The 15,387-nt window shown below is 39.4% G+C and overlaps 1 protein-coding gene across 3 annotated transcripts; it reads right to left on the bottom strand.

Moving 5' to 3' along the window:
• Positions 1-592: 592 nt before the first annotated feature.
• Positions 593-15,346, bottom strand: kdm2ba (lysine (K)-specific demethylase 2Ba). Of its 3 annotated transcripts, none has more exons than XM_052603904.1 (12): positions 15,243-15,346; positions 15,038-15,085; positions 12,909-13,263; positions 8,012-8,275; positions 7,297-7,440; positions 6,936-7,022; positions 6,305-6,622; positions 5,226-6,223; positions 3,180-3,343; positions 2,913-3,074; positions 2,571-2,789; positions 593-1,980 (listed from the first exon to the last, which is right to left on the bottom strand). In XM_052603904.1, exons 3-12 carry the CDS (start codon positions 12,963-12,965, stop codon positions 1,790-1,792), a joined length of 2,604 nt encoding a protein of 867 aa, XP_052459864.1. In that variant the 5' UTR covers positions 12,966-13,263; positions 15,038-15,085; positions 15,243-15,346; the 3' UTR covers positions 593-1,789. The 3 variants fall into 3 exon arrangements, with proteins under 3 accessions (XP_052459864.1, XP_052459863.1, XP_052459865.1); XM_052603903.1 differs by having other exon boundaries at positions 8,012-8,278; positions 15,243-15,344; XM_052603905.1 differs by having other exon boundaries at positions 6,305-6,613; positions 8,012-8,278; positions 15,243-15,344.
• Between the last annotated feature and the right edge of the window lie 41 nt (positions 15,347-15,387).

The following is a 15,387-nucleotide window of genomic DNA, read 5'->3' as shown; positions in this document are numbered from 1 at the left end:
AATGTTCAAGTGTTTAAAGGAGAAAAAGGTGAATATCCTTGCATGGTCTAGTCAGAGCCCAGACTCAAACCCCATTGAAAATCTGTGGAATGACTTGAAGACTTCAGTCCACAAACGGTCACCATCAAATTTAACTGAACTTGAGCAGTTCTGCAAAGAAGAGTGGGCAAATATTGCAGTCTACATGTGCAAAGTTAGTAGAGACAGGGACATATCCCAACAGAGTAAAGGCTGTAATTAAAGCAAAAGTTGTTTCAACAGTTACCGACACAATGCAGTGATCTTTTTTCCATCTCAGTGATTTTTTTCTTCTTCTCTCTGACCTGTTTATTTCAGGGGTATTCTTTTCTAAATGTCAAATTGTACTTTTTAATTAAGTCAATATGAAAGAAAAGTTTTGTTTGAACATTTTTCCACTTTAATTTGTGTAAGATTATGAAAGTAGAACACATTGCCAATGTCTCTTCAGATTAAAAATGTTCCCTACTTTAAGTAACATTTTAAATTTCTTATTGCAGGTAAATGTACATATTACTGTGTATTTTCTGTTTGTTTGGAAAATAACTTCACTTTTCAAATGTCACACAGTAAATTATTATAATTGTTTTTAATTACATACAAATATAAATAGCCAAATGTACATTCGAATGTTTTAGATCGCGCACAATGCCTTAATTTATAGTGGTATAAGTATGGTGGCTTAGATCAGATGGCACGCTCCCTCTTTCTAATAGTCACCATCCTGAGACAAACTCATAATAATACACACTATTAAAATCATCTGTCATCATCACAAGTACCATTTAACAATAATAATCACTATGGAAGGAATAAAAAAAAGCACATGATTACGTTCATAGACAAATACTGCAATTCTTTTTTGTTTGACCTTATAGAAAAAAATACATGACTGTGTTGAAATAAACAAAATTACTGAACTAGCTGGAATACGTAATCAGCAATTTGTTTGGTCTAACACATGCAGAACCACGCTCTACAGAGTCATAGCAATGAAATATACTGATAGCTGAAGTTTTGCCTGTTAAAATGGTGTAAAACAACATAGATGGAATATGGCACTGTTTTATAAATAGACCTCGAAATAACAACATTTCACTTCTACATCTGCTTTGAGATTAGAACAGCAAGTACTTGAAATTCAAAGCAGTCAAAACTCCAAAATGTCTGAAAAATGCGGATCAGATTGGAACATTCCAATACTGATGACATAAAATGGAGAGATATTTAAAAATTCCATTATATTAAAAAGAAAGAAAAAAAAGAGAACAATACATATACCCAGTACTGAACCAAATACAGCACAGAAATCTGAATTGAATCTTTTGTACAAAAAACACCAACATTTGAAGGGTTTTGAATAACAATGTACAATCATGCTTACTCATGGATTAAGTGTTTGTAGTATCCAGTGAGTATGTGGATGGTTTGTATGTATATATGTCCATTGCCTTCTCTGCTTTTTACCACACCACGTATTAAATACAATCTCTTGGTATAATCTCCTCTTAAAGATGAACAGAATTTGCTGATTAAAGTCCATCTTTAGAGAACACCATTTTGAATGAGCAGAATTATTTGCATTTGAGTACAGTATGTCTGCTCTTCTTTCCCGTTTAGAAGGTGCTGACAAAACGCTTTTGTCCACATACATGTTGCAGTGCTTTTTTTTTTTTTTTCTTCTTCAAATGTGTGAATCCAGTTTTAGTCCAAACACAAGTGCAACTGATACATGGTATCATTTTAGATGGTGTTCAGTCCCTCCCAGACACTAGGGGGTGCTGTGAAGTTTTTGGAGCAGTTTATCCTCTTGCAGTTGGAAAGGAACGATGACTGACATCTCTGCAATGAAGCGCTCACATGCCTGTCGGCTCACCTGCTTGCAAAATCGCAGGTCAATGTGGCAGATGCTTCCACAGCGTTTGAAGTAGCTCAGCGACTGATCAGTGACCCTGTTACACACTAAAGAGAGTATTAAGAAAGAAGAGATCAATAATCAGTGAGGGGGAATTAATGGTTTTAAGCATTAGACTCAATGAACCCTTCAAAAAGGAAAGTTTTAAATCATTTATTAGTCCTAGGTAAACCCCAGAAATTGCTGTGGTAAACAGGTCTAATGTAACTGTTTCATAGCTCGAATCCAGACATTTTCACTGAAATGTCTGGGGATCTACAGGTCTCTCTCTGAACTAGCCCACAATAACACTGACTTAAAAACCAAATTATGTAAACTGTTCACATTGGATGCTTATTGTATTGCCAGTTCCCTGATTAAAATGAAAGCAATTTTTTTGTGTGTCAGTCTAGCCAGGCTGACTTGTTTTGGAAACTTTTAAGTGGTGATGAAATTTTCCTGCCCACAAGCCCCTGATGTATCTGGTTTGAGACCAGAAGGTTTAATGGGCCAAGATTGGGTACTGGTTGGGTACTGATTTTGCTTCGGCACCAGCACAGTTTTTTGTGAAAAAGGGATATTGACTCATTTTATCTGTTTAAAAGCATTTGTTGTAGTATTGCAAATGGCATTTTTGACCAGATTTTAAAACAATTACCAGAAAGGTTGACATCAGTTAAGGAGTCTCTAGTGGTGGTCCCTGCAGCAGTCAGCAGGTTTACTGACTGGTCATTGATATGGTTGCAGTAGCTCAAGTCCAGATGGGAGAGTAGAGGCATATTTTTAATGATGAGTCGCAGAGAGCTGTCTGTAATGTCCAAACCAGCCAGACGCAGGTCAATAACATTCCGTAGTTTGCTGCGCGTGTCCATCTGACCTGTTAGAGAAAGCCCAAGTAAGGAAAACACCATATGAATAAGTAACTGTCTTGTATTAATTCAGCTCTAAGTTCAGTGACATGGGACTTGCATATCAATCTGTCTGGAGTATTGTATATTACCTGGTCTATTGTCAGTAGGAAGGGACAGCAGGTCCCTCATCTGGGGGTCTTTGAGTCCCTCCACCCACTGCAGGTCTAGAGTACGTAACAGAGGACAGCTGGACGTGCAGAGAGCTGAAACAGCCACCCACGAACAGCCTGATAGAAGAAGTACCCTCAGCCCTGCAAACAAACACAGAGTTTAGATGTAGATTAGATGTATGCTTAGAGACACCTACATGGATTCAGATGATGTGGATCCACACACTGGCTCTCATGAACACTAACCTGGTAATCGGTTAATAAGCCAGCTTAATTGCTTTTTAGAGATATTGGTCCAGCTCAGGTCCAGAGTGATGGGCTGTCTGCGAATTATCCCACTTAGCATCAGTGGGGTGATGGACTTACAACGCTTCAAATCGATACGAGTCCATAATCTCTTGTCACAGCACCTAAACACAAGATACTAAATTAAAACCCACAAATCCACATCTGTAACAGTGAACCAACAATAAAACGTCATTGTAATAAACACATATAGGCCTTGTCCCAAAATGGCACTTCAAGTCTCTTGGCCATTGTTTGTGCATGTCCATTAAATCTGTAGTGTAAATGTGTCCAATCTTGCTGCTGGAGGAACAAATACCTGCCGAGTTTGGCTCTAGTTTGCTCCAACACTACAGCCTGGACGTTTTTAGTAGTCCTCAAATCTTTCATTAGCAGGTTGAGGTGTGTTTAAAGGTAAACTCTGCAAGAATGTGGTCCTTTAATAGAAGGACTGGGCACCCCTGTGGTATGGTGTCCAATTTGTCGTTTCATGGTTGAAAAGGGGACTTCACAAGTCTATAAGCACAGTATTTCCCAAATCCTGTTCACATTTTGGATGTCAACCTTAATTGACCGATCCATTTTAGGTCTTAGAGTCCGTATTAATGGGATGATGAGTTGTGTTTGATACGGAAGAGTTTGAAAATGTGCACTGTTGGTGTGCCTCCAGGAACAGGGTTGGAAAACACTGTACTACTCTAATGGGTTTTTTAACCCTGTTCCTGGAGTAACCCCAACACTACAAATTTTAATGTCTCCTTTTTCTTACACACTCATTTCATGTCTTGGAGGAGTGGTGTCCAATCCTGGTTCTGGTGGGCCACTGTCCTGCAGAGTATAGCTCCTACTCCAATTAAACACACCTGAATCAGCTAATCAAAGTGTTAAAGCTGATGTATACTCCTGAGTCGGACCTACGCCGTAGCCTACGCATAGACGCATTCCACTGTAGCCTGACATCCACCCCTCCAAAAATCTAACAGCACGTCAATTCTACACTGACCTTAAGCGATGTGATTGGTCTGCAAGAATCCCTCCCTCCACATGTACTTGAGATTTGTGTTTATGTGCACGTCAATATATTTTAATGTTACACCTTCTTATATAAAAATAAAACAAAGCAAAGAACAAGTTTCTTATCATTTATTATTCTACATATCATTATACATCAGTAGTTGTCCGGGACAAACAATTTTGATCTGCTTTTTTACAAGTCCTTGTGGAGATTGAAAAAAAATGCCATCTTCTCCTGTTCCGTTGTTATCTTCTTTTGTAGTTTTAAATAATGATTTTAACGATTTTATATGTCTTTGCTGCCATCATGGCTGTAATGCTTCTCTGATGCTTCTTCTTCGGCTTTTGTCTTGGTACTGAAGGTTACACCAGCAACATGTCTGTGGACACTGCAGACTAGTGGTTTGCATGTGTACTGCACGTTGATGTGGACAACGATGCTGATGTATAAACAAAAACTGATGCATAGCCTACGGCATAGGTACGACACATAAGTATAAATCAGCCATTACTACGCATACTAGAAACATACTAGAAAGGTGTGTTGAGGCACATTAGAGCTAAAGTCTGCAGGACACCGGCCCCCAAGTACCAAGATTTGACAGGGGTGTCTTGGAGATTCTACTAATGGGCTGATGTTTTTGATTAAGGATACACGCAAAATGTGCAGTGTTGGGAGCGCTCCAGGAACGAAGTGTAAACCAGGGGTGCAGAACTCAATTCCTCAGTTTAGTTCTAACCTTGCTCAAACAAATACAATGCAGTTTTTAAATAAGCTTGAAGGACCTGATTGGCTGCATCAGGTGTGTATAGTTAGAGTTGAAGCCAAACTCTTCAGGGCTGTGGCCCTCCAGGAACAGAGTTCTGCAACCCTGGTGTAAACCAATTTAAATGGACCTCAAGGATTGAGGGTGGCATCTGGGACAAAGTCACAGGTGAGAAGTCTCAAGTTTGAAATGTGAACAGATAAACTAGTCTTAAGGTCTTTCTTACCAGCGATTCCATGTTCGGCACACTCGCATACACACACAAAGTTCACGATGACTCAAGTGACCGAAAATAGCCAACCATGCTTCTCTGGGAGCAATGTGATTTCGGCCATCAGCTAGTGGTAGTCTATCAGGTGGAGGGCAGATTGGTGGTGGCCGGATCACATGACGCTCCATTTGAACACACTTGGGAGGTGAACGTGCAGGAATTGGTCTTACTGTAGGCGAACTGCGATTCAGACCAAGCGGGGTAATCTGAGGTGGGTAGAAGTGTCGCAGCTCCCAAGATGTCCCATTCATCTCTCTTGCTCGTAAGTGTGGGCGCTCGCCTCCTCCCTCTCCACCTCCTCCTCTTTCTACTCCTCCACCTCCTCCTCCATTCCCTGTAGTTCCGTTCCGTAAACCTCTCTTTGGTTCTTCGTTTTCGCTGTCCTCTGGTTCGCTCTTGAGTGGCTGCTGGTTCTCATTGGCCAGTGAATGCTCTGTGCGACGGATCTCCATGTTCAGCTGCTTGCTTAGTTCTGTGCTGAGCTGGCGGTTAGGGGGCTTGCGCCGGTGTCGCTTCGCCCGAGCACGTGGTGCCTTCTCTTGCGTCTCACTACCTTCGCTGCTTGGCCCTGCTCTTGGGGAGCTGCACTGCGATGCATCACTCTCTAAGGACATGTTCTTCAGTGCAAGGCTACTATCCCTGCCTCGTTTGCCATTATTGTCCTCCTCCTCATCCTCATCATCTTCCTCCTTTTCATCTTCTTGGTCTTCCTCTTTCCGTAGGGAGTTGAACTCCTTGAGGGATCTGAAAGGTGGATCCCTCTCCTCCCTCCTCTCTTCCTCATGCACCTCCTCTTTTCTTACTGTGCTGTAGTCTTTCTTAATTGAACGACGAGGCAGTTCTCGCTTCTCCTGCCTCTCTTCCTCCTCATCAGAGTTGTCTTCCTCCTCTTCTGTTTTCATGTGAGAGAGTTTGGGAATCAAAGCCTCTTCAGGCCTCCAGGATTTCTTTGGCTAAACAGATGTCAAAGTTATTAAATGAAAAAGCTACGGCAGATTTGTTTATGCAAATATGCATGTCTGTGTGAATGTTACCTTCTTTTTAACACTAGCCTCCTCTTCTTCTTCGTCATCATCAAATAACTTCCTCTTCTTCCTCAAGAAGTTGGGCACTTCAGATCGTGGCCTTGGCAGGCCGCTGGGGCTCAAGAGTGGGGGAAGACGGGAGGGTAGCTCTTCAGTCTTAAGTCTGGGAGTTTCCTCCCTTTCACTCTTCCTTTTAATGGATGAAGAACCTGTGGATGTCTGGTCCAATTCCTCTCTTCCGTCACGTCCTGCTTTCTGCTCCCTCAGCAGGGAGCCTGGCAGGTTGGATGCGTACTTAAAGCCTGGGCCCCGTTTTTGCTTGCAGGCCAGAGAGTGGCAAGAAAATACAAAAGACATCTTTATACCTTATGAATGTTATGCATTGTCCACGAAGCATGGATTGCTATGATATACTTCCTATTTATGACATGTTTCATATTTCACTGTTAAATATTTTAGTGGGTTGTATTAAGGAAAATAGCTTGACTGCCTGTCAGTTACTGAACTAAATTAAAATGATCACAACACATGTTTATTTTCATCTTTGTCTCCGCTACTTTCTTAAATAGTATCTCTGTTCAAATGTAAATCTTTGTTGAATGCTATCAAACCATTCTACCACTGTTCCCCAAATACTCACTTTTCCAGTTTTCCCAGCGTAATTGCATTTTGGACACTCCCAGCAGTTAGGAAGCTCATCATTCACTACCCCAGCTGCATCCTTCACCTATATAGGCAAGAGACCGGACTTAGAGCTGAAGACAGATCATTTATGAAAACACGCTAGCTAAGTATTTGAAAAAACTACACCACCACACAATTAAGAGGAACTTAATGGTGTTAAAAACTGTCAGAGCCACCCACAAACATGTACTTCAGCCCAATCACTTCCTCCTCCTGTGCTCACACAAAACAACAGAGAGCGCAGTATACACTGCTTTGCATTTACTTTAGAAATATATTCTTGTGTTAGTGGTTAAGATGGGTTAAGTCAGTCTGACCTTGAGGCAGTTTGGGTGGACAATCTCGTTGCAGATGGAGCACTCCATGAGCATGGCATTAAATTTTTCATCTTCATCATCAAGTGTGTCTTCTTTACCGGCTTCACCGCACACCACACAAACTGCTGTATGTGGTAACACGGGCTGTGGAACCACATGCCGACAATTTAATATCCAGAATATCAAGAATTTGGAAAATGTGTGGTTACAAAATGCACATATAATAAAATATGACAAAAACACATATTTGGGTAAACACTTTTTAAGGTGTTTGTTAAAAATAAATGGACCATTCATCTGAATTACAACATTTAGCTGTACAGTTCGATCATATACGTATCATGAATCTCAGTTGTATAAATGTCTGTATTTATAAATTTCCATCAACTATATCTACATGGAGTACTGCCGGTTCATCATACATTTGATCAGCCTCTATGAATTAAGTGGTGAATGTGTATTCTGGAGGAATTCCAATTACTTCATTTCAATCAAATATAGGTAAACATCCTTGAGTACTGGCTGAAGTCAACTCCTCACAAAGACTGCTTCAGTCTGATTTAAAATCACTAGATTACAACAATATGTTTTTTTGATTCTGTAAATGGGTGTCTCTCATGTAAAAAAAAAAAAAGATTATAATAATTTTATGTATTAGCTGAGTGACATTTGGTTCATGAAACATCTTGGTGCCTGTTGGAATTGAGTTTCTTACCGCTATACATTGTCTCATAATGCAAGACTGTTTCATTCGACCAGGTCCTCCAAACTTCTTCATGTCCTTACAGAAGTGACACTCGCCACATTCCGTCCGCACACATGCCTCGCATTTTCGACATCGAGTGCGTCTACGGCGAGCTCCAGAGGAGGACCGATTGGACGGTAGCTTGACCGCTGTTGCAGTGGATGAAGAAGTGGTTGCTGCAGGGGTTGTTGCTGTTGATGCAGCCATTTTGGGCTTGGATTTGTTGGGTAGCCGCTGCTAATGGGAGGAAAAAATGAAGAATGGAAATTAAATAATATAATAATGGATTACAGACACATAGAACACATTGCTTCCCAAAAAAGATTAAAATACGGTCCAGCTCTATTTAAAAGGCTAATATGAGGCTTAAAACAGGAGAATCTCCCACATGCAAAAGTAATTCATACATTTTTGAGGATTCTTTGATTTACTGTTTAATGTAGTGTTTTACATTTAACTATCCATCTGGAAATAGAAGGGAAATGTTTTGGGGGGGTTTTTTGTCAGTATTTTGATTCAGATTTTTGTTGTAAGTGGTCTCTGTATTAGATTTGATGGTAAACATCTAATTTTGCTGTATTTGTGGATGCTAATAAGCTAAACCTGCTGTTAGCTTAATCTTTCCATTAAAATGGAAATGTAAAATGCATACTTGTAGCCCACATGGTCTTTTTCTACCGTTTGCTTGATAGAAAAAATGGCACAAATACCTGGTTGACGTGATTTGATCAGTGGTTAAAAAAAAATTAAGTGTTGAGTATCATAGGCGCTCTTCTGTAATGACTTTATTCTGTACATTATAAAGCTCCCCATGGTTCACAGCTCTTACCAGCCCCTCTTATTGTCTGTTTACCCACCTACAATCCCTGTATGAATCTACTGCTTGATTCATACACTATGCTTCAAAACAATCTATACTCGTATCCTTTATTCTTTCACCCTTGAGATTTCCAACATTCGACTGCTATTGTTCATTATCACTTCTACCTCGTCTGTGCACCTCTCCTGTTTTGCTTATGCAGCTCAGCTTTTGGAATTTAATCTATTTTAAGAACCTCATTATGCCGCCCTGTTATTTGGATAATCGTGATTGCTCTCTAATGTAGTAATAAGCAGCGGAAATAGTGGATTCTAATGCAAATTTGGTTACATATGGGATCATGTTAGCAATACATTTGAGGTTTAATAATGTTTAAAATAAAGGCTACTTGCAATTAGAAAGCAAAGTTCAGGGCTCTAATCTAGCATTACTACATAAACTGATGCAGTATCTACTACATCTATAAATAAAACTGTCAACAAGGTCAAATCACATAAAAAAAAAAAAAATGTAATTCCAGTTCTGTTTCACATCAGCTTTTTCTTTCACAATGTACAGTGATGCTAAAACATGACCTTGTGTATTATTACTAATGTCTTATATTAGCATCAATGCAATTGTTATAATCATCACCCTTTACAGAAGAATCCTATCTTGCCTTCCAGCCCAGATAATGAATACATTACAACGCATGCACAAAACTGCAGTGCAGTACTGGAAGTCTGTCCTTCTGCAATGTAACCATGGCAACACAGCAGTTCTTGCTGACTGGTGGATTGAAGAAATACTTCTATTCCACATTTAATTGGCTCAGAAAGGGGGAAGTGGTCGACGACTGGGTTTAACATCAGATTCTTTTTAATGATTTCGTTTCCCATTGGATTTCATCTGAGATCAGTGGTGGGGGTGTTATAGTGGTGCTATATTCATCTTGATGAGATGTTTTAGACATTGAGATCAAATACTGTTGTAGGTCTATTCTTGCCCTCGCTAAATCCCGTCTTCTTTCATGCATCACCTCCTTACAATAAAAACAACTAGAACACAACCATTCCCTAGCACTATGTTTTATTATAACAGATTCAGGGAGCTGCAGAGCAGTGCAGAGTGCTGACTGTATATAGAGCACAACGGTGTTTTGTGCTTTGGAGTGATGCATCACAGCTGTGACCTCTATTCACATTGTCCGAGTGTGGAACCCAATATGAGAGATAGTTGTTTCAAAAAGAAATGCTGCATCACAGCCAGTATTCATCAGCTGTCCAAAGGCTACACATGTGTGGGGACCTAAGATGTAATCTCCAGCTCAAACAAATGACTGTTTGGCCCAATGAAGCCGATCCTAGATCAGACCTTTTGAACACAGTACAACAGCAGCTCATTCAGAAGTTCGCCATTTACTCTTCCATTATGCACTGCACCATCAATAGACATTAAATGTACGAGATCTATCTACAGACACCTACGAGACCAGCAAAACAGATAAACAAACAGACAGAATGTCTTCTGCAGGTTGACTGTAATGTACAGCCAAATCAATGATTTGCTAAAGGGTCATGAAAAATCATTACATCCCAATGTTCTACAAACTGCACCTAGAAACATCTTGTTACATCAGTCCGGTCTTATTCCTATCAGCATGCAATAACACCTAGAAACACGGTCTTCCAGACTAAATCCACACATATTCTCTTCTCTGAAAAATCCACATGCATCATCTGTTGCAGTTGCATTGAAGCCCGGCTCATGAGTTTGGAAATAATAATTACACTGTAACGTCTATTCAAGTGATTTTAGCCTGGATAAAATGGACATGCTGGACAATTTCATGTTCCTTTGTTTACTGCCCACTTCCTGACAAAGACAGGAATCCTTTTAGCGCTAATGCAGCGAAATGAAAAGCAAAGATGCACTTTAGGTGTAAATGATGCTTTACATGTGTATTTTATCATTCTCGTGCTGCCATTTGCCATGGGAAATTGAGTTTGGTCACACAACCCTGTCTTTTCATGAATTTTCTGCCATGTTTTACCATTATTCTTCAGTGACAGTACTCAAAATGGACACAAACTAGTCTGTACCATCTTATAATACAACTTAAAATGCTCAATACTATAATTGTTAGACACGCCCCCAATTTTAAAGCAAACTGATGTGCAGTAAATTAATAAATACAATTCTGCCATGACTTGAACGCATTACACACAAACGTGAATGATGATCCCAAAACATTCATGTTGAAGACAGGATCATCCACACGTCATGTCGTGTATACACCAATAGAAGCATAATTCCTGTGTGAATATGTTTGCCTATGGTTATGGGTGAGAGTTTACGTCTTATTTGTGGCACTTTATCGTGCCCACGCCATGACACAAGTCAAAGGCCAATGAGTCATAAGGTTTCATTGCAACTAGTGATCTAGAAGAATTAACCACCGCCTCTGCACAATAGTGATGACCTTTAGAGATAAACTGTAGGTGCTCTGTGAAACAAATATTAGGAGATGAAAGCACTAAGAAATTTTTTTACACGGATTGAACAAAGCTTTATGTTGCACAAAGCTGTTTGAGTCCATGCAATAAGCAATTCCGGGTTTCCAGATTTCCACACACAGGTTTTGCAGCGGGTTTAAGTTGGTCATGTGAATTTACCACACTCACCAACAGTAAGCTGCTTGGTTTGAAAGAGACTTCTGTGCGAGTGCTTCAAACATTGCTACACTTTTGACATTACAACTGAATTCATCTGATTTTGATCATGCATTTCACGTGAGGGGAAATGTTTGTCCTGCTTGGATTTTGCAAAGGGTGCAAGTTGGTCGCAGAAAGTTTTGCAGAAATTCTGCTCAAGTCTAAAGAGTCTTACCAAACATACCTTTTGACTTAACTACCCAAGATGAACTCAGACAGGGGGCCCGAGAGCAGCCGGGTCCTCCTATTGTTCCCCCCACACTTTGCTTCACCCCTCCCCCGGTCTTCAACATAGAAACTGTTTTAAAGATGTGGGATCCAGTTTTTTTAAACAACAGGTTTTAAGAGATTTGAAATGCATGCATTATTTCTGTTGTTAGTAAGCACATGTGGCTTACTTGGTTCAGTGACATCCACATCCTGTATATGAGCATGCTACCTCACACCAATATGAAGTGTGCACAAAACTTAGTAAATCAAAAAATGTACAAAATCTGCATATGCATAAGGGTATGCTCCCTTAGATAAAATCCTACATCTAGCCTACCAGTGTTCGTGGTTATTTCTTAACCTTTCAAATGGATGCAAAAAAAAAAAAAAAAAGTAGAAAACTGAAATAGTAATTTATTGCCAAACATAGGCCTACTGCAATAATATTTTATTTACAACTTTCGAGAAGTCATTTTCACAGTGTAGTGTAGATTCTGTCCCCACAAAAAAACAAGCATGAAGTTATATATCCTAAAAAAACTGTTTAAGCAGCAATTCATCTAGAGAAGGAAACTGAAGGGCAACACATGTCCAGTCATGCTGTTGCTTTGAGGAACTTCAGTCCTCCTTACACAGTTTTTACTCTTAACAACCCCGAACATGTGTGAAAGTGAGAGTACATCACACCCCAAAAAGTCTAGCTACTACATTTTACAACTTACTAGTTACTACATTTTAGTTCTCCCAACAAAACAAAGACAACAAACCGGTATAAACACATCCAAACACAAAGGTAAAGCAACAGAAACATGCTTTTTTTATTTGAACAAGCCTTTCTGAAGGAGGCACACATGACTCAAACCAATCACAACTGATAGCCGAAGCTCAATAGAGACAAACAATAAGAGCCACTCTTCTGTTGTATTTCGCCTTGAAACCTCTCCGGTCTTATACTATTTCAATAAATCAAAAACCAGGTACTGTTTCAGAAAGAGAAAGAGAAGAAAGATGTTGAAGAAGATTAAAAGAAAGCAGAAAACGCATGTCTTGTTTGAGAGCCATGGTACTACGAGGAAGGGAACCTGAGAAGATGGCTAATTGTTTGTGTGGTGTGTATAAGGAGAGAGAGAGTGTGTGTTCTGACCTGTTCGGCTGTATCCGAGTCGTAATCCTCATCGTCGGCACTCAGTGACATGGCCATGGCTGTCTGATCTCAAAGCCAGCCAGACAAACAGAACATAGACATGATCACAACCCCCCTTAATCACAGTCGCCCTCGGTCTTCTCACCCGATTTCCTTTCTCTATTCCTCTTCCTCTAACCTTCCCCAATGTCTCGCTCCTGTTTCTCTCCCTCTCTTTTCCCGTCTGGAACAGGCAGCTGCACAGGCACACACCAGCCTGCTATCTCATGCATATGCACCAGAAAACGAAGACGGGGGAGAGGGGGGCCTCAGCTCAGCCAATCACAGACCGCATGGCGTCCAGTTACAGGCTTGCCTACAAAAGCACACAATGTACTGTGGGTTTGGGTTGGAGATTGGGGGGGTTGATTGGGGGTGGCACTACTGAACACAAAAGGAGTACTGACATTACCATACGAGAGCAAGGTCTCGCTCTGCGAGTGATTCAGAGGGTCTGATGTTGCCTTCCTCTTACAAATACAGGAAGTTATCAGTTGATCTGGGTTTGATTGTTTTAGTCGAATGTGTTGCTGTGTTGTTTTCTGCAAGCATCAGTGCAGGAAATGCTCATACAGTAGTGCTAGTCAAACAAGTTGGGGGGCTCGTTTGAATGACAATGGTCAGATGTGTCACATTAAGGTGCCTTTATTATAATTTTTTTAGTTACTCTCACATGAGTCAGACAGAAGGAATCGGGCTTTGTTTGGATCAGCATTTATTTCACTAATGTGACCCATTCTGCTGAATGGCAGATTTAGGCATCCACATTTGGGAAGTTGTTTGAACTAAAATACATCAGTTAAGGTTTAATGATGTTAAAGTTTAAATCAAAAGGCTGAAATCTCCAGAAAAACCTGTCGAACCACTTGCATCAATGTAGAAAAATAAGTAAACAGTAAGATGGCATACAGATACTAATGTCAAAATAAAATGAAACTAGGATTTGAGTACAAAGTAGTGCTACTTGGCATCATTTTAATTTTAGTTCAAGTTTTTGTAACTTTAGTGTTTTTGTCATTTTTTATTTTTCCCTGTCTATATAGTTATTGAAGTGTTAGTTTTCATTTTAGTACCTCAAGTTAAACTAAATAAGGAACAGAAATGCTGACTTTACACTTGACTGATGATATTTAAATTATAATTTATAATTATATTTAATTTATTTTGGTTAATGTTTATTTTACAAGTAACCAACATATTTTATTATGGTTTTAGTTTAATTTCCTACAACTCCATCCAATTACACAACAGTTTTGTTTTCAGCTTGAATAGATGAATCATTTGGCAATTCATACAGTTAATTCTGATTTCTGATTTAATTACAAAATTCAAACCACTGATTTCATTGGTCAACTCAAACTTCATTGTTATGGCAATAGGGTCTGTGATTGACATGACCAATTTAATTTTTTTAATTACCTTCGGGTCAGGGTTTGTGCTTAATTGGTTTGAGGGGAAACAAATTGTTTTAAGCCAACACTTTATAGGTAAGTGCCAATTAAGAAAATAACCTTATTTATTTACTGTGCTAACTTACCCAGTGTCCAGCTTTTCTACCCTGGACTGTCATGATGATCAATATCTATTAAGGATATTGTGAAATTAACTTGCCAGATGAAAACAATCTCTAACATTACTATATTACCACTAACTACAGTTACTATGGTATTCTAGTGATAATGCTGATTCATGTTAACAATTAATGCAAACTGAGCTCAATCATTTTATAAGGCCTACAATTATGGAAATGTAGTTATACAACCTGTATTTGTATAGGCTGCTATTTTTATTAACAGATGGCCTAGTTTGTAGAAACTACAGTTAAACTGATTTAATCATTGTAATAGGGGTCCATAAATGGTTTGACCTGTGGTTATTATGGCCTCACTACAAATACCACTGTATTGGTTATGATGTAAAACCTATAGTACATTTTAAAAACAGTTATAATTAGATATAAAACCTTATCTCAGTTTTTTAAACACAAAAACATCCATCTATATTTGGCTGTGTACCACCTAATCGGTTGTAAACCAGATAGGTGGAAACAAAAACAAAACAAAAAACAGAAATTGAGGTAGAGAGATTACCGTTTTCATGCATCATTCAGATTCCTAACGCCAGTTCATATTCTGCGCCTGTTAAAACAAAACATGAAGACAGTCAAAAATTTAATTAAATTAAATGTAGAAATTTGGTGTGTTTCATTCAGCAAAAAAACTCTTTTGGGTCGAGCATTAACCTTGCAAATGAGACTGGGATAGGGAACACAATATATATTAACTGCACACTCACACAAAACAATTCCAGGACATGACTGTTCAAATCGAGCCCGCGTGGGGGGAGAACCGTTGAGGACTACAAATCCCACAAAGCATCTTCTCCATATTGAGCGTCAGCGGTGTATTGTGGGTAGCTCGACTTGTAGTTTCTGATGGAT

The sequence above is a fragment of the Carassius gibelio genome, chromosome A8 (assembly GCF_023724105.1).
Source record: "Carassius gibelio isolate Cgi1373 ecotype wild population from Czech Republic chromosome A8, carGib1.2-hapl.c, whole genome shotgun sequence".
Classification (NCBI taxonomy): Eukaryota; Metazoa; Chordata; class Actinopteri; order Cypriniformes; family Cyprinidae; genus Carassius; species Carassius gibelio.
Note: the sequence above shows the minus strand (reverse complement) of the source record. Positions and strands in the feature narration are given on the sequence as shown.